A 24,561-nucleotide genomic window follows, 5' to 3' on the forward strand; every position below is an offset into this window, starting at 1 on the left:
CATATTTCACATTTTCTTCTTTCTTTTGAAAATATTGTGTGCTTTTTTTAAAGGTGTGTCCTGATAACACAAATTGCTGATCTAAGTGGATTTCTTATTTCGGTGTCATGACCCTTCTTTACCATTTTTAGGCAGTCAGCAGTTTAAACTGCTGATATTCCGGAGAACACACAGAACAGCAACACAACTTCTTGCTGTTTTGTTTCTCTTCCTGAATCTCTGTTATTCATGAAGTATTTTCAGGAATACACCCTGATATCTCTACACCATATTGCACTGCTTATTGGTGGTTTAGCCTGATGATTTTCTGACTTTCTGACTGACAGCAGCCCAAATATACTAGTGGACTGGCAAGCCTACATCGCCAGCACAGCCTGGAAAATGGAACTGTCACTGCTTTTAAGGGTCCTCTAACATCTAAGCCTTGTATTGATAAAAACTGTGACGGCTCATAACCATCTGCAAGTAGAATAAAAACATGCCGACCCTTATCAGCGCAGCTAAAGAGGCTAAAGGGTTCATGTTCACTCCTCGTTTCTAGGAATGTGACAGAGTCTCAAGAAATATAATTAGCAGTTGTCTATCCCCCAAATATTTGACAATCTTATGCAAGGTTAAATATACACGTTTATCAAGGCCTTTTCGTATCCTGATAAAACCTGCATATTTTCATATGTAGGTCACATAGAGAAGGTATAAATTACATGCCATTATATGCTTTCCTGTGTGAACTGATGAGAGGAAAACAATTTTATAGAAGAAAGTTGGTAGTAGTTGTCTTACGTGGACACAGGCCAGAGGTACTTGGAGTCTGTTGATGCAAATGCCATTCTGGACTTAACTATAAATTAAAAAGCTTACTTCAAAGCATTCACATAAACATCTCTAGCAGGTGGAATGGAAATGAATGCCAGGGTAAACAAGTGTCCAGCTGACCAGGCAACACTCAGATTAAACAAAGGCTGATTTGGCCCCACCAGCTTCCCTTTTATTGATTTGTGTAACGTCCATGCCTTTTTACTCAGAAATTCTTTCCTCTTGGTGCTCCTTCCAGTGGAGTTTCAGCAATGTCCCAAACATCAGGACCCGCGTTGTGACTGCTGCTCCATGCCCTGCAGTCTTTAAGCTACCAAAGAAGTCCAGTTTTCTAACACAGCTTTAAGAGATGAAATGGACTATCTGCCCAGTTCAATTTGCCATGGAAAAGAGGTTAATGTCCAGCACTTTCACAACACTGCCATGTCCAGCACTTTCACAACACTGCCATGTTTGTGACTAACTGCTGAACACTAAAGTAAATGTAATGTCCCCATCTCCTGTGACCATGAGGCTTTACTGTAAAATAGTGGTAAAGCTGAGGTCCTCTGCCCAGGAAACTCACTGTCCTTTGCCATCTGTGGGAACAGGCACAGAATTTATCCAGCCACTGACACAGTGGGCAGAACAAGGTTTTTATGAATTGCTCTAATTTAGAGCAGGTTTCTGCCCCTGTGTTTCTTTATAGGCCATGGTCACTCACTGCCTGATTACCTGATGTAATCAGTTTTGGAACTGGCGCGCCATCACAAATGTCTGTTATGCACTTAGCTGCTCTTATTTCTCTAAAACATAAGTGCAGGAGAATGATGTAAATGTTCAGTTTACATTAGTGAGCCATACAGTCTGCCTCTTGGCCATCTCATCCTTGATCTTATCATTATTCACATTTCTCCTCCTTCCTTCCCTCCCCCTGGGATAAACCGCCCCCACTGTAAGTATACAAACAAACCAAAGTGATCCCTCTGGCATGTCACACCCATTGTGCATTTCTGCTGCCTTTTCTGAAACCTCTAAATGCCACAATAATAAAAGTAACAACCCCAGCAGGGCGAATGAGAAGCATTCAATCTAACAGACAGACAATAACAGAAGAGGAAAATAAAGCGAGTTAAATTTTCTTCTCCTCCAGCCCTCTATCATGGTTTGCCTTGGGTTTTTGAGTCTTTGCAAGTCAAAATAAAAATGTGAACTGTAACCATACAGTTGGTTGGTAATTTATATCTCAGAAGCCTAGGTCTGGCATACCTGCCACTCGCTTGGAGCTCACAGCACTGAAATCCTTGCCAGAGGAAATACCAGCAATCGCTCAGTGCACAGCCCAGATATTCCAACTGGCACACGCCTTGGCTGCGAAACACTCCGTAACGCAACTCACTGAAGCACATCACAGCAGTAAAGCACAGGGTCTGACCTAACAGAAAAATAAAATGCTTCAGCACACTTCAGTCTGAGGAGTTTGCACTGTAATATCAGACCAAAATTCACTGCTCCTTTTCTTTTAACTGGTGTTTATCTCATCTAGTTAGAGGAGCACATACAGTGCCACTGTAGGCATAGCACCGAAGTAACATGACACAGAAACAAAAAGCTGGAGAAATACTTAGAGGCGACATCGATACATTATGGAAATGACACCACTAATTACCATTATTGATTAAGGTCCCTTACGAATCTTAAAATATGCTTATGTAATGTCCTTCTCACCTGCCAGTCGTCTGTCTCTCGTGTTTTTCCAGATAACATCCAAGGCTCTGGCAGTGGAGTCCCTGATATGATCACTAAATGATCTTCTCAGAGGGGCTTTCACTGGGTGATGCATAATGCAGATCGATCACACATCCAGAGTCAAACGTCTGTAGCTTGGCCCCAGGAAAAAGGGCATTCTTTGCCCGAGGATCTGTCTGAATTTCTCTTTGCCAGGCAGGCAGGTTGTTACTTTATATAATTTGTCGTCAGCCTTGTGGAGCTTTTCCTTGAAGAGTCAGGCATTGCAGTTCTCACTGCGGATGCAGGAAAGCTCAGACTGCAGCCAGCCTACTGGAAAGCTGCCAAAATCTTACATCTGGAACAGTTTACAAATGAGCTAACGATACAGTCATTTAGATTTGGGGCTTTATTTGTGGATATCTATAGGATTCTAGCTTCCTGTTTAATCAAATAACTTACCGGGCACATACTTGCATGCTCATTTATTAGGATAATATTTCCCTGCTTAACTGATATTTCAGGTAATCTTTCATGTTTTGACATGAAAAAGGTAAGAAACAGAAAAGAGATAAAGTAATTTTAAGTATCTGCAGTTCAGGTATTTTATTTCGTTACCATATTTTTCTTATATATCACCCTATCTGTGGCACAGAATAGGGCCTGATTTTGAGTTCCCTGTATGTACTACTTTATGCCAATGCAGTAATGAAGGGATGGAAATACAAAAATAAGAGGAAAACGGGAGAGAAGAAAAAAGGAGAGGGTACTAGGCCTCCACATCTTTGCTGACTAGAAAGATAAGGACCCATATGTAAAAAGTTTATGCATGTAACTGAGATGAATAGTCACAGTAAATGAAGCCATTTGACCTTGCTTATTTTGACCTTTTTAATTGATTACTGTGTCTGTGTCTTCCCTGAGGGAGGGAGGAAGGAATAAAGGGGTACCCGAGACTCTCTTTCTCTTCCTCATATTATGTATGGTAATGTGTGAGGAGGTGAGAGATCCCAGCCTAAAAACCTAATCCCCTTTGTTATCAGGGAAAGCGAGAACTGTTGAATAAAGTTGTCTTCATGTTAATTCAAGGTGGAGTCCTTCATTTTTACAGCAACTACAGCCGTTAAAGTCAGATACTATTATTTTCTTGTATTATGTTATCATTAAAATTGACTGATTAACTTCTCACAAGGTTGGCACACACAGATCAAATTACAGAATCGCAAGTTTCAGCCTGTGGATTTCCACTCCCTTTGAATTCCTTACTAAGAACAAGAAAGTTTTTCTTTTCATTCTATACTAGATAATTTATTTCACACTTTCTTATTTGTTGTAACTTTTTTCCAGTGCCTTCTCAGTTCCCTTCATTTTCTCTAGTCCTCATTTGCTCTAAGACAAATCATGATCTCATTACGACAATGAAAAGAAATTTACGGGATTTGCAATAGTGTAACTGAGGGAAGAATTGGCTCACCATCTCTTTAATGCAGATCAGAATTTCTTCCCATCTAGGCCTTTGTCTTTTATCTTTATAGAACACTAATGTCCTGTGTACATCTTTGAACAAAACCAACAGCAGCAAGGGATCTCTAGAGTTTGCAATTGCTTTCCTCATTATACCCCTCCTCCTTTTTGGGGCCGGATGGAGAAAGAATTTCTCTCTCGAGAAATTCAATATGATTACAAACTCCTGAAATGCTTTTTTTTAATTATTATTATTCTGGCAAAACTTCCTTGTCGAGCAAGTGACAATGCTTACATAGGCAAATGCTGACATGATGACCAGAGTGTAATCTATCTATCTACTTAGAAACTTAGAAAACACATACACCCTGTTCAGGTGTTCACCTGTTCAGGTGACATCTGCTGTTGCTTCTATTAGTGACCAGCTCAGAAAAGCACTGGTTCATTTTTAAATGAGGATTCAGTAAGTAATATCTAAATCTGGAGCTGAATGTGTATACCTCTGTATTTCAGCTAAGTACCACTGTCAGAAGAGAACAGAAGGCAACAAGGGACAAGGCAGTCTCAGCAGATTTTTAACTACCAGTGGCTATGTCTACCTTACCAACAACGTGGCCCAGAAAGGGTGGATTTATACAACAAAATAAATGGTACCAAGGTTCTGACACATCTCGAGGTGGGGTTACTTTGAACTAGGTCTACCTGGATCTCATGAACCGAATGAATCCTCACCAGGGGCTGGAGATCGCTGGCGCAGTACCAGGGTGCATCTTCTGGCTTAGTTTCATCTGAAAGACGTTCAGTTCACATGCTCCAAGACTGCTTGGAGATATGAACCAAAGGGTGGTGTTGGGAGATCCTTTTCAAAAGCGTATGCCTGGTCCAGGCTAAAATGTCAATAAAACCACACCCACCATTATTCATTTTAGCAGCTAAACCAACTTTTTAAAATTTAAAAATAAAAAGAACAATATATATTGCTGATCAGGGTTTAATTCTTTGAGAGTTATTGTGGGTTCTGTTACACATGTAGACATGTCACAGCTCAAAATATTTAAAACAGTCAGTGCAACCAGTTCAATGAAATGGGCTGGAAAATGTCAGAATGACCCAACAAAGGGCAAAGGAGGAGTAAAGATAAACTGTAACAAATCAGAGGAAGATGGCTAAGGGAATCTGCTTGTCTGATGTTACAACACATATAAATGGATAATCTAAGCAAGATTGTGTAAAGAATTTAATTAAATGTCAGAAAATTCTTAATGGACTATGGACAGAAAAACAATTAGGTATAGATAGGCTAGAAATATGGATAGGAAATAAAAGGACAATTTTAGAAAAGTGTAGACTGAGAGACCTAACAGGGAAGACAGTTAAAAACAAATATATACAATCAAAGAAAGAAACCTGAGATGCATAACATTCACTATGGTCATAACATGATCTAAGAGTTTGCCATGCAATATGAAAGTATAAAATTATTTTTAAACCATGTTAAAAGGAGGCATCAGATCAGAGTTGTGTTTCAGTCTCTATTCTTGCATTATTTAAATAACACCCCTTGTGGAACAATGCACTCAGTTTTGGTCTGAACATCTCAATACCCAAAAGGCACTGAAAAGGCATCCACAAAACCCAGTTTGCTGGGATACTGGCAGCGGCTCTTAGTTCTGTGCTGGGAAACACCTGTGCATTCAGGGGAAAGATGCCGAGCTGCCACGGCCGCAGCGCCATTATCTGATGCTCCTGTTGAGAGCCCTACACTGCATCTCAGGCACGCCCCTCCCACGCTCCCAGACATGGCTCTGTGTTTGGAGAAATGTTACTGCCCAAATGATGCCTGCCCGTGTAGAGACATTTTCCCTTTCAGCTCAGACATATTCCCTCTCCCTGTGCAGGTATAGCTGTTTGCGGGGAGACATCTGCCTGAATCACACACCTGCAGTTACCTCCAGATGGTTTGTATGGAAAAGCTTTCTCCATTACTCTGGCAAACTGATGCTCACAGTCTGAACTGGGAGAGGATGCCACTGGTGCCAAGTACACGTGCAGAGAACTCAGCTGGTGAATCTCTGATGTTGGTCAACATGAATGTATTAGGTTAATTTATGGGGAAAACTATTAAACCAAACAGTTAAACTGGAGCACTGGGAACGACATTAAAGGAAAATGGTTTTAATGGTGAGATTTACGAACTGGCAAAGAAAATGTTTTCAAAGAAAATGGCAAAACGTTTTGCTGCTCTATTCGAAAATGTATGGGAAAATCTCTTGAAAACAAATATCTTCCTTTAGCTGGGAAATGGCCTATGCACCCTTCTGTATGTTACATCTACAATTCAGTTAGCTGTATACAGGTACTACAGCAAAATGCATGCAAAAATAAGCAAAGTCCTAACCCCCCAACCAGCATCTAGGTAAAATTTATGATGCAGCTCTATCTCTTGGCTTCACTGTGTCTGGAAAATTAAGGAAGACCACCAGCAGGCACAGGTTTTGTGTTTGAGTGGTACTCATGGTGATCACAGTCACAGTACAGTCAATATTCCAGCTTTCTTCTAGAATTATTTGATTTTATTCAGTATTTCCTGTTCAATGGCTGAGATGAAAAAAGCCCAAAGAAATAGTTATGGTCAGAAGGTAAACTGGATGGGTCAACAAAGATGTGTGCTGGACTAAAAATAATATGACGGGAATCTGAAGGAGAGGGGTCTGTTGCTGACAAGAAAGGAATGCAGCAGCCAGTGTTCGGGGAGAAAGGTGACAGTACACCCTCAGGAAAGAGGCAGCCGTGCACACGTGCGGAGCAACATGCATGCCCAGGGAAGAGTCTTTGTGGAATTCCAGAGGCAAATATTTATAGGGGCCAGATCCCTACCTGCCCGCCTAGCCGGCCTGGAGCCGGGCTGAGCCCTGCCCTCCCAGCACTCTCGCCAGCCAAGATTGGCCCCGCCACCACTGCTCCCAGGACGGCGTCTTTCCTGTTACCCAGGCCTAGCCTGCCTCCAGACTGCAGCCACTGACTTCTCCCCCTTCTCTTTTCAGAAATATTTTTAGAAATGTCTTGTTAATATAAGCAAAGCTGTGCCTCTCCAATCTTCCGCTCGAGGCTGGATCTCCTTACTTGTAAAGTGCCACTCATTGTTCTTAAACCAGCCGAGGGCAGAAGGCAAAGGCTAATTCCTTATAACCTTACCACTCCTCAGCATTTCCAGCTGAAGGATATAAGCTTGCCAAACATATCTGTTTTCTGTCCTTTAGTGGTTCTGTCCATACTTTGGTCTGCAAAGATAACATTAAAGATCCTTTTTCCTCTTTAAGGCAAAGAGCAGACAGAATGCGTCAGGTACTCGGATGGACGGGAATGGTGATCTCATTTTTAGTTCTGGCAACATCCAGCTTCTAGGAAGTAAACAGTTATGCAAGCCTCACTCTCTTCAGGCTTGCTCAAAATGCATCAACTTCCCTCCTGAGTGTTTACAAATGTGCAAATTCTTATGTTTATCTCTGGTTCATCTATGTGATTCTGGCCCCTTGCGTCTGGAAGGATGTATGCATCCAAAATATGCATAGCCAGTCAGAGAGACATCATTTTTCAAACGTGCTGCCAGTTTGAGCTTTGCTGTGACTTCCATACAGGCTGCGACAAATGGTATGACAACTTCAGACCATCTTCACTGGGTGGTCTATGCAGCTTGCCTGATCTGATGCATGCAACCACCTTTCCCCTTGTTACAGAAACAGAAAGGTAATGCCATAACTCTCCAAAAGTATCACAAAACAAAAGAGTGATTCAGAATCAAAATTTTAGGTCTAATAAAAAACGCCTGCTGGGCACATAGCATGTGTCATTGTTTCATCTCTCAGCAGATGTCTCCAAATGCTATCTAGGAGACCAGACTGGGAAAGGAGCCCTTTGAATTTTGACTTTGACATGTGTTGCTTTCCAAAAGAAAATCTGGTACTGCAACATCTGCAGTATCTGAGAGATCTGATACATATCAGATCTTTAGACAAGAAGCAGCCACCAATCAGAGCAGCCTGTAAAGATTTAGAGAAATTCCTACAGAAAGACATGCAAATAAAATGGACTTTGTTGAAACAGAAAAGTTTCAATAGAAGCTTGACAAATCTCAACAAAATTCTCAATATGACAAAGCCACATCTTTATTCAATTTGATTTGGTTTTTAAAAAAAATCTCTGTTCGTCAATCAGATAAGGTAAAAACATACAGAAGTTTCATTTAGGACACAGGTGTCTGGGCAATTTGTCTGTCCCATGGACTATTTTCCAGTACTCAGCTTTCCCCATGCCTCTTTAGGGAGCAGCCCTGGGAGCAGGCTGTAGGTGGAAGGACTTGACCTTACAGTGGCAGCCACTCTCTGCCATCATCATTTCCTCCCTGCCGTCGTGGGAGGAAAGGGGATGGGTATGTAACACTGTGGTATTTCCAGAGAGACACTTTAATGAAAAAATCCTTCCATAGCAAGTTTTGCTTTTTTGTTCCAAACTGAGAATAAAAATTTCAGAAGGACATTATTTTTCACGTTTCTTGCACTAGGAGCAAAAATCAGCACATTAGGGAAGCCCAGACCTCCAGACTTGGAAGGCAGGCAGGGTAGGGGTTATAGTGAGGAAAGACTATTCTCTCTTCCCATGTTTCAGCCTCCTACTTACATGGTACTGAGGGAGAATATTAGGATTCTTTCTTGTGTCAAGTGTCACTGTGGGGTATAGATAAAAGGAAGTAAAAATGAAGATTAGTCATTGAAGGAAGAAAGTGTACAACAGTTTGGGAGTCTTCCCAGCCCATGGACTGGATTTGACTGCTGATTTGTGCATGATGCCCTCTCCTCTTCAGCCTTGCCATTTCTTTTTCTCCTTTTCAAACTCCTTTACAGGTTATTCCTTGCTGCTGTTTTTCTCTTCTACCTTCTAAAGACTGCTCCATCATGCTTTGTAGTTTCCTCCCCTTCCCTGTCCCAATAACTACATCCTTTTTCATCATCTGACCTGAGGAGGCTGGCTGCTCTCCTCCGTTTTGCTCCCTTGACTCCTCCCTGCTGGGATGGGCAAGGGCTTGCGAGCCAGTGGGAGCATTGCTGCACTGGACAAAATAGACTGGAGCTGCTCTGCATCCTGATCTCAGCAGCAGCTGCACGTAAGATAGTAACAAAAATTTGGGTGGTGGTTGCTGCAAAGGTGCTGACGATGGGAGTGCACAACTCAACCCCATATTACTGTGTGTCCCACCATATTTTGTTCTCAAAAAAGTACCCTGTGACACATGTCAACACCCTGTAGTTAACCTTTGAACAGCCTAGCAGCTAAATGGATGCAGTCTGGAGAAGAGATAGGAAACCATGTAACAGATAGAGAAAGTTTCCTGAGCTTCCTCTATGGATGGGAAGAGTGCACTGCCTGCTGTCCCTGCACTATCTGCTTCTCCGTGGTAGCAGAGGTGTGGGGAAGCCCCAAGGACAATCCTCCCCTCTCCAGGTGACAGCCATTGCCTCTGTGCACACTGCTTTTCTAAGCTGTGCAGACTTTATACCCTCATGCGGTGGCGTAGACCTGTATTTTTGAACAACAAGCATGTTTGAGTAGTCAGAAAGAAAATGCACAAAATCAACCTTCCCTAGCAGCAGTCCCTGATGCAGACCACAACAACTGTTGTTGCTTTCATGGACTTCTCAATGCCTAAACATTGAAGACTTCTTTCGGTGAAACACTGAGATCTTGTCAAAATGTCTACCTTAATTATCTTTTGTTGTGTGAGAAACACATGCTGATGGGTTTACGTAAACCGAGCACTCTTCTATTATACATTGATGAGTTTCAAATTAAATATGATCCCAAATAAACACTAACAATATTTAGTAAACTTCATGGCGTGACTATGGCCTTGCTTTGCAAATAGCCCCATAGTTTAATTGGAGTTCTGTGCACTTCAAAGTGTAAGCTTATCTGGCTGTTTCTGAACTGCTGTCTCACTATCACTGTGCGCTCTAAAAATAATAAATAAACCAACACAGGAAAGCAGAAAACTTTTCTAATCACAGCCTTAAATACAAAATAATAAGAAGTAACTGAATAACATGAAAGAAGATATACTTCTAGTTTCAGTTGTACATTGTTCCAGGTTAACCTGTTTTTTAATGTAACTGGTTATAAATGATCCTTATATTATCAGAAAATCCAGTCTTGCCCTTGCTGCCAACTGTTTTCTGAAATACTGCATATTAATGAGAAAAAAAAGATCATTTAGTGAACACTGGTGCCATAGTTTAAAATTCAAATGAGAAAGGAAGTGTTAAAGCTTCATTCTGTTTAGCCATACGTGAGGCACCTGCCGAGAGAAGTTTCTGGAAGTATTAATCTATAGGGGTGTCCAAACACTCCCAAATACCTAACTTGAGCTGCAGAACTTTCTTAGTTATATCTCCTTCATACAGAATAGTTGACGGCAATAGGCTGTGAACTGGGATTAGTTTTCAGCATTAGCCATCTGTTATGCTTTACCACAGCAAACCAGTATTAAACAGCATTGTTTCTTCCTCCTTCACAGTGACCTGACATGCAAATGGCCCACACTGAGATATCTTTTTGTCAGCTGAGTAATACATTACAGCTTGAGTGGTCCCATCAGTGGGATTAGGGCAGGATGAATAAAATTTCATAGAATAAGATACATGGTCTAAGGTACTTCTTTCTTTCCAGTGGAAATGCAAAAGTGGCTCTAGGCAAAATTGCAATAGTAGAAAATTGCAGATCCCACCAAAAAAAAAGAACCCAAACAGCCCAACACTTCCCAAACAAACAACCCCCTATTGTTACTCCCTATTCAAACTCTGTCTCTATAATCTTCTTTCATGATTAGCAATTTTCTTTCCTTGTCTTCTGTTTTTTCTCTCTCCCACTCTCTCTTTCCCTCTCTCCTGTTCATGTCTACCCTGTCATACTAAGATGGTGAGTTCCTTGGGTTAGACATCCCTCGCACAAAATGGCTCACTGTAAATAAGATGTTAAAGCAACAGAGTCTTTGAGCTTGTCTGCAATGACCAACATGAACATTGATGGTGAATAAAACTAATTTTCTTGTAAAACATGAGTTTAAATTAAGCTAGCAGTGGCTGGCTGGTGTCTGTGTACATAGCAGTGAGCAGAACGGGAGTGTGGGGAGTGTTATGTGAGCTGGACTCATCTAAGTTAGGGGTTGAGTGGGAAGATAATTCAGAGTACAGACTGAGATCGTTCTGAACAGAGAGATCAAAGAGCAGCAAGAAATTTTAAACCAAAGAAAAAGTCCCAGTGCTTGCAGGGTAAGATGGAAAAAGCTCATTCCTGAGAAGATTTAGTGAGGTTTAGGGGCTCATGTAAGTTGTCTTCATTAGTACTGCCCGGTGTAATGTGTGTTTTATTAAGTGATGTAAAGAGGCTGAGCTGTCCTCCTCCCTTATCCCTGCTGCTGCCATTGCGGCATTGTGAAACACAATCTCTACAGAAGGTTTGTTTGTCATGGTGAAGACAAGCAGGATGTAACCCTCCTTGAATTTCTGGTTTGTGGCTTCAGTGGCAGAGAAAACAGGAGAAAAATTGGAATTTTCATAGGAAGCAATGACATAGGAAGTAGGATCAAAACTGAATCTAAATTTTTGGATAGGTATTGGAACAGACTCTCAGTAGATTTCAAGATTTCACTGATTACAGCACTGCTGGACAGTTTGTGAATGGTAACTTCTCCTTCCTCTCTTTTTGTGCAAATGTTTATTTGCATAGCTAGATTGGGGATTTATTTTTAACACCGCCTAACTTCCTCAGACTCCTGGTTTCAGTTTCTGGTATCTGCCATCCTTTAACTGTCCTGGACTTGTCTGTGACATAACTTCTTTGAGCTGCTTTATTTCTGTGTTCATTTTAAATCCAGCTCTGAGGAAAATGAATGAAAGGATATGTTATTTTCCTGATGTTGAAAAATTCCAGCAAGTTTTCCTTAAATACTTGGTTATGATTTGGTATGGAAATTTGCTTTTTTGTAGGCATATTCCTTTTTTTCATCTTTGTGAAAGTCCATTTCTTGTAGCCATTGACAAGCCCCTGAGAAACTCTATTTCACAGCGATTCAGCAGCATTGGATGTTAGTGGCCAACAGCCCAGAAGGTATTTTCTCACCTGGGGTATGTGCAGCCTGGGAAGTCTTTGCAAACACAGCTCTGGGCTGCTGCCAGCCCTGCAGCAGGCTGCATGAACAAGAGAACCCTTCTCACCTGGGCTTTTACTGACCCCACTGCTTCATCTCACAAACGGGTGGAAGATGCTCGGTCCCTCATCAAATGTAATAAGGAATGAGAAAGTTGTGCTGGGGTTGGGAGAGAGATTTGTATACACAGCTTTGTGAAGCAGATACAGGAACAGGGGCAGAGATGCAAGGGGAGGAGAGAGCAAGTATATGTGTCATCTACTGTAGTTTTAATTGCATGCCTCCATTTGGCAACTAAATTTCAGCTATTGCATAGCTAGTGAGAACTTTCCTTATGTCCTGCTCTGATGGAATGGAATAAATGTTGGAATGGAATAAACATAGTTTTAAACAATTGTCTTCTTTGCACTGAACAGATTTTTTTTTTTCAGGATATTGGCTACAATTATACATATATTTTAATAAAAAAGAAAAACCTATGATACTCCATTAAGTGTTGCATGCTATTTTGTAGGATGTCTTTCTTCTGGGGTTCATTATTTCTACTGAAGTCTTGCAGTAACTGCTGAATGCAAATTCTAATGCCTAATCTTTCAGAGACAAAGAATCTAATGTTTCACTTCACCTTTTGTAAGCTTAATGTATCACAGATGCAAGTTAAAGCTTCATGGGGAATGTCAAACATAATTATCCTGAAGATTAAAGCAGTCATCATATCAACTGAAACATACATTTTGTTATCCATAATAAAGCCTTGTGAATAATGAATGTACACAGCATAACTTAAACAGTTACAAAGGAAATCTAAAACTCCAGCTGAAGTTATTATTAGATGTTAATGTTTCGTATTTACTCCATGAAGTTAGCAACACTATTAAATGAGGTTTTAATGAGACACTCTGATTTGCTATTCTAGGAATTGGATTTCTTCATATCTTTACTTAATTTACTTCACAGCTAATCAGCCAAAATTGCTCCTGCACGCACTTTGCTGTTCCTGCTGGCGTCTGATTTTAGACATGGCATATCTGCCCTCTGGAGCATCACTACAATGTGTGGAAAATCTTCACTTAAGCGTCAGGTTACTACACTGGTATTGAGGGCTGGCTGAGGAAGAACCGTGAGCTTGGACTAGCTGGTTTTGGGAACAGGAGGCTGTTAGGATACAGCAGTACTTAGCCTAACTTTTAGGTCCTGAGACTAGCTACTGGCTGGCAAGTTCCCCTAATTTATTTTACGAGGACATTTCATTATTATATGTTCAGCAAACTTTGCACTTCACAGACATAAGAGAAAGGTGAAAATGCAAAACTTATGTTGTGTTTATAGGGCTGAAACCCTGACCTGTGTTTTGTTATGGCTCTATAGCTGATCTAATATTGTTTTACAGTCAAGTCAAGTCATTATTTTGAAAGGTAAGATTTATGGTGGCATTCCCACATTAACTGAAGATGTTCCTGCTCATTGCAGGGGAGTTGGACTAGATGACCTTTAAAAGTCCCTTCCAACCCAAACTACTCTATGATTCTATGAACTGGTTCTGAAATGAAGATTATCTGCTCTAGTCTTCTGCGGTCTAAAAATTCTGTAGCCATTTGTTGTTAAAAGATATCTAGATGTTGAGGTGAGCTCATAGGAGACCTTAAAATTCTGTTTATGAGCAATGCACATTATTTTCTATGAACTTAAAAGTTTTCAGAGCCATCATTACACTACTAAATCATACAGTTCTTAAAGAAAATAGGAAATATGAGTCTTGCACTCAGGTATGCAAAATATTAATGGCTCTGGACTAATCAAAAGTAGTCCTTGAAAAAACTGAATATCTAAAAGAGTAGCAGCAACACATACATGGAAAAACTACTTACAAATCTTTATGTACACTAAAAGAAAGGTAAGTAGAAATGTTTCTCTAAGTACCTTATAACAGAAGGGGTGAGGGAAACAAAGAGCTGGTGAAATAATGGAGAAATTATTTCATATTTATGAGTAACTGATGTAGAAATTTCTAGAAAAAATATGGTAATTGGAAGAAAGGAATAAAACACTCCCCAAAGAAATTGAGGAAGCAAACAAACAAGAAGACAAAGCTCACATCTGAGATTGGTAGGTTAAAGTAATATTTTTAAGGTATATTTATTAGAAATAACGTATTTCGGTAATGGTGAAAAAAGGTATACATCTCAAATGTTTGACTGGGAAGAGAAGTGTGGTAAAAATGTATGGCATTTCTTCTTTACTATTCCTGATGTTTTAATCATAATATTAACTATTTTGTTCACCTATATAATAGAAAAAACAACTATTATTTACATTCTCAGTATTTCCATAAAGAACAATCAGGTATACCCTATTTGGCACAAATGAATCCCTTGTTGAATGCAGCATGTAGTCTTAGCCTCTCCAGTACCACGAAGATGTCAACAAGTTTTGAAGGAATTCAGATAACAGCAACATAAATGATTAAGGGGCTGGAGAGTTTGATTTATGAGGAAAGATTAAAACATGTTCTGCTTAGCCAAATGACAGCTTATAATGCAAGGGGAGAGTAATGATAACAGCCTACAAGTATTTAAAGCGTGAGCACACCAAGAAAAGAGTGGAAGTGTTTAAGGTGGTACAAGATTTCAAAACATTGACCTGACATTGAAGAGAGTGTTGTGTTTGTGTATGTTTTTCCTCTAAACTAAGACTAATTGATCTGTGGAGCTTATGTAAGGACAAAATAAAATATGTGAGTACAAAATAAAGGAGAAAAAAGTACAAATGTAAAACAGGATGCATATATCAGCTATGGTGCAAGTCCTCGATGTAGTATATATTTAACCATAGAAGTTAGCAAGATCAAATTTGGAATAGCAAGATTTAATATGACAAATGAGCAGAATATAATACTAGAGAAAGCATATATCAATATGGTAGTTCATACCCTCTTTAGAAAGAACCGACCCTGAAAGTAGGTTTGTTTTGCTCAGAAAGTTTTGCAACCCCTTGATAACCTGCTACCCCTTCCCGGTGAAAAACGACCTGCTATTCAGACATAAAATTTGTCACATCAAAATTTCAGTCTTATAACTGAAAGGTGGTCTTCTGATATGCAAGCTATCAATAGCATTCTGTATTCCTTTCAGTCCAGTGTGACATGCAGAAATACATCAGAAAAGACAAGATGAAGGAAATATCAGGGGAGGGGAAGTGGGAGAGGTTGGAGGAAGTGTTAAATACACACGCACGCTAGTGAGTACCCTGAGTGCTAAACTCAATAGATCTCTACTGAGAGGTTACAGGCTGTGAATCTCATTCTTCCAGGCAGGTTTTCTGAATAGTTTGTCTAGGCTATTTCTATCATAGAACATTTAACTTGATATCAGAGCTCTTGTCAAGATGCCTGTGACTGTCACAACTGACAGTCCATCCACAGCACTGAGGAGAGAGCTGGAAGGCCCTCCATCAAGCTGCTGTCAAAAAGTCTCTTTCCCAAACTCAGGCTAGTGTGGTGCACACAAAAAACTGTGTTAATCATCTGCAAACTCTGGAAAAACAGCTTGTCAGGTTTGCATTTCTGGTACCTTTTCATCAGCTATTTTCTGTTTATTAATATTCAGTGGGAGCAATGAGTCTAAATCCCTTACAAATGTTGAAAATTCCCCTTTAAATTAATGCCTCCAAGGCACCCTTGGCATGGAGGGTATTTCGGCAGGGCTGGGTTGGCTATGCCTGACGGACAGTGGCAGAAACCTGGAGACCTCATAAATAAAGGGCTGAAATATAGTGGTTCTGCCATGCTAAAGACCACTACTGTAAAGTTTTCTGGAAAAGGGTAGGCCTCACATCTGTTCTACACAAATTCATCAACAACTTTACCAAATTGTTATATTTGCACAACTTCTACTTAGCATCTGCTTTCTCCTGGTCCCCTGATCCCTAGGAACTGAGAATTGATAGAAAGGAGCTGCGCCAGCCCTAGTTCTGTTGCTTCTTTCATATGACTGACATGACATTTGCAGAATAACAGTGGCCCTGATTTACCTCACTTGTCTCTCCCATGCTCGATCCAGAGCAGAATCTCTACAAAGTTCATGTCATGAACACTGAAGTCTTTAGTTCAGTTCTCACCTTGATTTAAAAACTGGACAAAGAAATGTAATATCACAAGACATGGGGACTTAAGACCATGAAATGACAAAGATACCAGCAGATGAAAGATGCTCAATCAAACATCGCCAATGGACTTTTACCTCATCATTTTATATTGACAGACAAGGATATAATTTCCCTTTCTTCCTACGTGCCATATATGGGGAGAATTCCAGTGAATTCCCCATGAAGACAGGGGAACCAGACATCCTCTGTAAATGTTTTGCCAAACTAATTCACCTATAAGGCCATACATCACTCTCAATATACCTTATTTGCTCTTAAATAAGGGCAGCGTACAGTCTAAAGCACAGATGAAAACAGAGAACATTATTTTAGGAACATTCTCTTTTAAAGCCTAAATGAGTCATGTATGAATCCGCACGTTATTTAAGCAATACTTAAAGTGCAGAACATTCACACACGTGCCTCTCTATACACACTCACATGTCAGTCCATCCAAGAGCCTAATCTCACTTATCAGTCATTATTTGAACAAACAGCAGACACAGCTAGGTAGGGAATCTGCTGTACTAAGTCTTAGTACTTGCATACTCAATGTGTTTACAGGCTAAACACAGGTATCATTGCTTATTGTACACAACAAACCAAAGAAAGAAGAAACAGCAGACACCCACTGGATGCTTTTTCATGGGCTAAATCGGCTCAGCCCTGTTTGCGCATATTGGCAGCTTTCTGAAGGCACTACTACAGAATGAGTGTGTCTAGGTGACATTTGAAGGAAAAGCAGGAGATTTTTTCATGTCAGTGATGCTCTTTAATACTTTATGCATAAGGAACCAAATGAAAGAGAAACACTGAAGTTCTTTAGAAGAGGATATGAAAGGATGGCATTTTTACAAGGATGCTGATAAGTTTTTTTCGATCCAAACATACTAGCCTTTAGTCGAGTACTAGAAAAGACTACATATGTGGGCTAAAATAAAACACTTCTTTAAGTTCAATGAAAATTTCCACCATCAGTTATAGGAGAAAATGTTGTACTCTTGTATGACAAGCAAGTATACTCTTCTACTCTTGTTGTACTCTTAAAAGAATTATTCTAGATTGCTTGTTTGAAATTTGGAGTTGATAGTGGAATAAGCAGTTATTGGTGTACTGATAACAAATTTGAGCTTGGCTAACTGGTCATAAAAGTCAGAAATAAAACAGAAATATATTTCAAAAGGTCAAAACTTAAATCTATACTGTATATGAAAATGCATAAGAAAAAACAAAGGGGCAATTAAAAAACAGGTTTTAATGTAAATCCTTCAATATTACACAAGCTTTGAAAGGTTCTGTCCCTATAAAGTCATGACAGGTCTGAGTTTAAATTAATAGGATTAGATTCAGTTACCTAATTAACCTCATTTCAACCTGAATAACCTAGTTATTTGACGTTGAAAACCTTCTCCCCTACGTAAGAACTGTAAGATTACAGCATCTGGACAATCAAATTACTAAACAATGAATTCTGGCAGCTAGGATTAAGAATGATGTAGAATTTTAAATAAACTTTCAAAAAAGCTCTCAGACATGTTCTTGACAGATATTGAAAATTAATTTAGATCAAAGATATGTTAGTTAGATCCTGGGTTTGGGGCTTGCAAGATTAAAGATCTTTTACTAGTATTCATTCTAGGGGCACAGGTACATCAGTTGCAAGGGAAAACAATCACAGAAAGGGGTTCTTCCAGGAAAATTGCTGTTCCAGTTTCCAGTGGGCAGTTCCCCAGACAGAGTAGAAGGGCTGATATTACTCCTGATCTTAATCAAGAATAACTTCGATGAAACCAAGCAAAGCACAGTGATGATGGTACCAGAACTGACTTCAACGTGAAACAATCGAACACCACATACCATCTCTGTCTTTCCTGCCCTGGAAGATTATTATGACATATGGAGCCCGAAGTCATGGACTAAATGTACTCACTGGACATTTTAGAGGGATGGCCCATAGACTAAGGGAATGATATCTGTGTGTATATATATATATTTTAAAAGAAACCCAGGAAAAGGGGTGGTGATTAATGAAAATGTACTGGAAAATATGAGACCTGAGCATGACGTAGATGGTATAGAATAAGGGGTGGATATTGTCCTGGTTTCGGCAGGGATAGAGTTAATTTCCTTCCTAGTAGCTCGTACAGTGCTGCGTTTTGTATTTAGGATGAGAATAATGTTGATAACACACCAATGTTTTAGTTGTTGCTAGGTAGTGCTTACACTAGTCAAGGACTTTTTAGTTTCCCATGCTCTACCGACTGAGAAGGCTGGAGGTGCACAAGAAGCTGGGAGGGGGCACAGCCAAACTGGCCAAAGGGACATTCCATACCATGGGACGTCACACTCAGTACATAAACTGGGGAAAGCTGGCCGGGGGGGCTGCTGCTCGGGGACTGGCTGGGCATCGGTCGGCGGGTGGTGAGCAATTGCACTGTGCATCACTTGCTTTGTGTATTATTATTATTATTATTATATTGTTTATTTGATTTCAATTATTAAACTGTTTTTATCTCAGCCCACAAGTTTTTCTCCCTTCTACTCTTCCAATTCTCTCCCCCACCCCATGGGGGGGGCGGGTGGGGAGGAGTGAGCGAGTGGCTGTGTGGTACTCAGTTGCCAATTGAGGTTAAATCACAACAGGAAATCATGCCCTTTTTAAAGCTGACCATGCCTTGGAGGTGAGAAGACTACAGAAAAAGTGTTTTCATTCTAATTTCAAATTAAGCTCTTTATGCATCTTACGCATCTATGCACATGCCCTTGCTACAATGTTTTCAGTAAAGTACTACTGATCACCAACCAAAATATGGTCTATATATATTTCTCATACCTACCTATGAAATATTAAACATATATCTTACCAAAACCCTCTGTATATTTTGATCCTCAGTAGTTTGTTTTTTTTTTTCTCTCTAAGAGGCAATACAAAGTAAATGTAAATATATCCCAAATGAAATCTTTTCTATTTTACCAAGGAAGTCGCGGTTGTCTCCAGTTTTCTGAATATTGTCATTTCTTAAAGTCCTTCCACAAATGCCCTGCTCACTTGTCACATTTAACTTCATGCTGGTTGCAAAACTTCAAATTCTGGAGATGGTTAGATGTTTCTGCACCATTTTATGGAAAAAGGGACTTTTTATCCTTGTGACTTTCACATTGTTGTGCATGGTGTGTAAAGACAAGAATGAATGTGTGGAACACAGAGAAGGTCATGCAAACTTTTGCAATTACTGTATTTAGCTTCTCAACGACAACCACCCCATGAAAGGAGCTCTCTTAGAAAAATAATGGGAGGCTAGCTGCTAACTCCTAACATCTACCAAGCAAGGAAGCTCAAAAAAGGCTAGATAAGTGTCAGGCTGCAGCTTGAAACAAAGAACTGAACTTTGTATGGATTTCAATAAAAAGGTTGCTCTCAGAAGTGCGTGTAGGAGGGCAGCTGGAATCACGTAAGTTCATGAAATCTGTTGCATTAGCAGCAAGCATGTACTGACCTTAGGTCCATTCTGCTCCTCCTTGCCTGAGAACCAACGTGCTGGATTCCTGTTGGGCAAAAAATGCTGACTTATTCTGAAACGGTGTCTAGTGTTACTGTAAACACACACTGCTTTTACAGTTCCCAGCAGAGTGCTCTCTGCACAGAGGTTACATGATCTTTATACTCCTGGCAGGAAATAAAAGAGGTTAATGGTGCGGACCTCTGTTAGGAACAGTAGCCCTTAGCAAGAAGAGGAAGGACTTAGAGTATGGTTATATATCAACAGTCTATGTAAAGACATGGTTTGCATTGTGAATGTGTGACATAATTTTGGAAATGCTAAAGGATCCACAGAAAATTCAGTCCAGCAGGAACAGATTAGGGGACTAATGCAATGGACTCTGTACAGGTGGGAAAGTCCCAAAAGGCAGCAGAACTGAGGCAAGTCACGTGTCTCGTACCAGGGTAGTCCAGATGAGGATGGCTCATATATGTACCTCATGACCATGCCAGCACAGCAAACACAAGGGTAGAAGGGGGGATGTTTAGTCTGCAAACAGACAGTCTGTAACAGTCTCAAATCTCTGAAGGGAGTCCATAGTTGCTGTTAAATACCAGAGACTGTTGTAGTAGCTTTTGAATAGTTATGTGGCTGCTCCAAGTCCTAATTCTAGGTCAGTAAGAATTGCATATTCTTAGTATTTAAGTACATTTTCTATGCCAAACTCTCTATGCCTGTCTGCATCTAGTGCAGCCTCTTTAAGGCATTTATTTCCTAAGACACTAGCAGCAGAAAGCTGCTACAGGAAATATCTAATTTTTTTCTTCATAGTTTTTTTGTCTATGTCCCTTATTGCACCAAACTGTTCTCTCATTCGGTAGTGGGACAACCGTTTGCACAGCTTGCTGAAAGCCAGCTCACTAAAACAATGTAGGTTAAAAAATAGATAGATTTAATGTGAATCATTTCAGTGACCCAGCTTACAGCAAATGCTTGAATTCCTGAACTTAGAAGGCAGTGAAATACAGTTAGGGAAGCAACACTGTGACTCACCTTCAACACAAAGCTCTCCTTCAGGCAATTACAACTTTCAAGCTGCCTGTGCAAAGGTGAATCACAAGCTGGCCCACAGAATACATGAAGAAGGATATGTATTTTGCAAGCATAGCAGGTTCATGCATAATGAAAACCAGGAATTATTGCCTGAACTGTAAGCCAGGCTATAAATCACATTTAAAAACTGTCAGCATGCATTTGAACAGAAATCCACATCGAAATCCACTGCTAAACAATTACTACAACTTTTAGGGATTCACATCCCTCTCTCAACATTTCAGGTAGGTAGATTTCATACAGGTGGCTGAGCATACTACAGCTGATTGCTGTAATGCCAAGAGATGAAAAATGAAGCATAAACACAGTAAGAACGTGGTGAAAGTATTCGATTCCCATTGAAGGTCTGCTTTGTACTGCAATTGAGTAGCTTTTCCTTATGAAATATGAGATAATTAATAATGCTCACCTGGTTACATGTTGAGTGAACACTTTAAAAGAACAATGAAAAAATGCCTTAAAAGCATACAGGAAAGGAAGACAAGGGATACAATCATACTGAGTTAAGACATACACTTTACAAGAAACAGTATACTGTATTGGCTGGTATATATGCTAACAGAGGAATGTGCACATGACCTGAGTCCTTGTAGGTGCTACTGAATAAGGAAGTTTCATTCCAGGCTCTGGTTCAGACTCGAACTTTGCTTTTTGGTCAGCTTTTGTGGTGTAGATCGTTCGTGACAAATAGCACTGGGGGAACTAGATTTCTTTTCTATTCGTGAGGACAAGGCTTGAATGAATGGAAACTTATTAAAGAGGAACTGTGAAAGAAATGAATTGTTGAACAGGTGTCAAGAAAGCTTTAGCAGAAGATGGTAGAGATGAACTTAGTTTGACAGTTTATCATAGACTGAGTCATCACTTTCTGTTGCTTGTGCTAGTGAATAGGTAAAGGCTCTGGAAAATGAGCTGAAAAGACTCCCCCATTCAAGTGACATAACATGACCTACAGTAAGATCCCAAGCTATTCAAGATGACCAGACTTAAGCCAGAAATATATATCACAAAGTGAGGAAACCAATGCAAGAAAAAGAATGCTGGATTTGTTGTTTTTATGTTTTCTGTGTAATCAAGTAAAAAATAACATTATTAAAAAATACCCCACATACTATGCAAAACTGGTTGGCTTACTTAAAAACTTTAGATGCCTTAGAAGAATTAAACTGTCGCTTAGAATGAAGTCATGAATTCATGTCCGGAGGTCTGGCAAGCTAGTTGGGGTCAGCTCTGGACTTGGAGGCCTGAAGCTGTACAGGTCTTCTTTGGGAAAGCCCATTAAACACACTCATGAGGTGTTTGGGGTAGGGCAGCGAAGGCAGAAGGGCTTGGAGGGAAGCACAGAGTTAGAGGGCACGGTGAAGTGGAATCCAGCTCAACCCTCATAAATGCTGTTGAAATTGGGAATAGATTCCCTATATTTAATGGAAATCATATGGATATTAAATCTAGAAAGTTCCATAATGTTCATTAAAAATTAGAAGGGTGCATAGGAAACTTAACCGAGTCTCATTAAAAATGAATTGGTGACCTATAAGGTTTGGCACATTTCTTCATGGCTTTATACTGCTCTCAACATGAAGTACTGCAGTCTAAGCTACAGAGTAGCATGTGTCCTCTCAGGGTTAGATGTGAAGCAATTTACTGACTTCAGTCTGCAAGTTAGGCAGTGTTTCTCTCAAGAGATCCAGAGCAGGCAATGAAGGAAAGAAAAAAAAATTGTATTGCACCTTCAAAATTAGTTAAATATAATTAGATATTACAGATATGATTATAGTTTAGTCATAATGGTATAACTATTTTATAACATCACTGGAGAGCAGAATTATGGTGCTCTGGTTTTCTTACCTTAATCTATTTTATGCTCTTTAAGAATAACCCTTAATTTAAATTTTGGCAGCTTGTAAATTTTGGTTTGGTGATAACTGCTCCTCTGAAATGTGTTTTATCCCTCAGTTACAGATCTGTAGAGTTAGTTGACACATGTTCTCCACTTTAATGTAGGGATTTTTTTGTGTCTGTGAATATGAATTAGCCTTTTCTTGCTCAAGGAACTTTATCTTTTAACTGATGAAACATGAAGGCCATTAACACTTCATGAATTAAATTACAGTGCACCTAAATTTCTACTATGATTTACAACTGTTGTTTGCTTCAATAATGAAAAAGATTCGGTAGTAAACTGCAGTATTTCACAAATCGGGTTGTTTAGCACAATGACCAGAACATCTCTTGTTACAGGCTGTGTAATTCCTTAAAATGTTGAAAACTGAAATGCTTTAAAAATTGTAAAGGAGGAGTATGTGAAGAAAGAGAACGTCCTAATTCTATAATAAAAGTGTCCTCCAAAATTTGTGCTGTTTACAGCATAAACCAGAGCTGCTCAGAGTATAGCACACTTTTCTTATTTCTTTAAGGACTCTTATTAATTAATGGATAAGTGTCTAATTGCTGCAGGCTCAGGAAAGTATTAGGCCTTTGAGTTCACTTGACTGTCACTTGCCTGAATCAATGAAACCTGCTGCTCCTTATCAGTGAGATCTGCTGTTCAAAGGTCCATTAGGAATAAAAGCAACTCCTGACTCCTGCTGTGTCAGGACATTGGTAAGGCAATACTTGCTCAGTGCCGATAGGGTTGGGATGTTAAACAGGGCTGATTTTCTCCCAAATTAATGTGGATCCTTGCCCCTGAGCTTCTTTATTCTCTATCACACAGATGTGAGGTTTTGCCTGGTTTCATCAATTTGTAGTTAGGTTGCTGACAGAGTGAGCACTCGTGCAGATAATAATTTGGTATTCAGGCTATAATTATGGCTACAGTGACTTCCACTTACCCTTACTAATAACTCAGCATGCTATCCAAAATATGATTGGTACTGATACATGAGCAGCAAGTGCTAAGTATGTCTTGGCATAACTCTGCCCATTCCAAAGGCTTGTCCCAGAGGAGGGGGAGCGCTGGGGCAGCAACTTCTGGTACAAAGAGCTGCTCTCCAGGGAGCATAAGCTGGGGCAGTCATCATTGCCTGCCAGAGCACTGTCTGCCACACCTCTTCTCTACAGTAATGCCAGGGATTACCTGGCCCTGCAATTTAAGGACGCATAAATGCAGCTGAAGTCATTTGCATCCCACTCTCCAGGTATGCGGAACAGAGCAGCAGGACAGCTAATTTTCTGGCTCATTGTTTTTTCCTTTTTCCCTCCTGAACTAATTACTGTTGGATGATAGCTAAAAAAATTAAAAGGCAAAAGCGCAGAATCACCGGGCCCATTTGTCTGTAACCAAAAGAATTCATTTCCAGAATCTCCTTTTCAGTAAATGTTCAAATATAAAACCTTGAAGATAGTTTGTCAGAAGGAGTGAAAGTGGAGAGAAGAGTTAGGTGAAAGCAGTGGTTCAATCCTTATGCTAGAATCTCACTGGGGCATATTTTCCGTACATTACAAGAGGTATTGCCCTTCCCAGACCTTATCTGGGAAGCAAGAGGCTAAAGTTGTTTCCACTGAGAAAGTGATTTGCTCATAAATTTGTATTTGAATCCTCTAAACAAGGACTAAATCCGGAGAAGTTAGTGGTAGACAAAGGACTCCAAAATGAATTTGTCTGATGGATCATTTTGATCAAGGCCTCGCAAT

General features: G+C 39.9%; 1 protein-coding gene across 4 annotated transcripts in view; it reads right to left on the minus strand.

The window, feature by feature from the left end:
• DLC1 (DLC1 Rho GTPase activating protein) overlaps positions 1-24,561 on the minus strand; it is a 247,831-nt gene that overhangs the window by 98,593 nt on the left and 124,677 nt on the right. The window contains exon 1 of one of the 4 annotated variants that reach the window (XM_076336307.1): positions 2,524-2,791. The exons of 2 other annotated variants lie outside the window; for them this stretch is intronic. In XM_076336307.1, coding sequence (XP_076192422.1) covers positions 2,524-2,638 — 115 coding nt within the window. In that variant the 5' untranslated portion in view covers positions 2,639-2,791. Of the gene's footprint in view, positions 1-2,064; positions 2,097-2,523; positions 2,792-24,561 lie in introns of those variants that run through there. One more of the 4 variants, XM_076336309.1, reaches the window with a different exon arrangement.

Source organism: Aptenodytes patagonicus, chromosome 4 (assembly GCF_965638725.1).
Source record: "Aptenodytes patagonicus chromosome 4, bAptPat1.pri.cur, whole genome shotgun sequence".
Taxonomy (NCBI): Eukaryota; Metazoa; Chordata; class Aves; order Sphenisciformes; family Spheniscidae; genus Aptenodytes; species Aptenodytes patagonicus.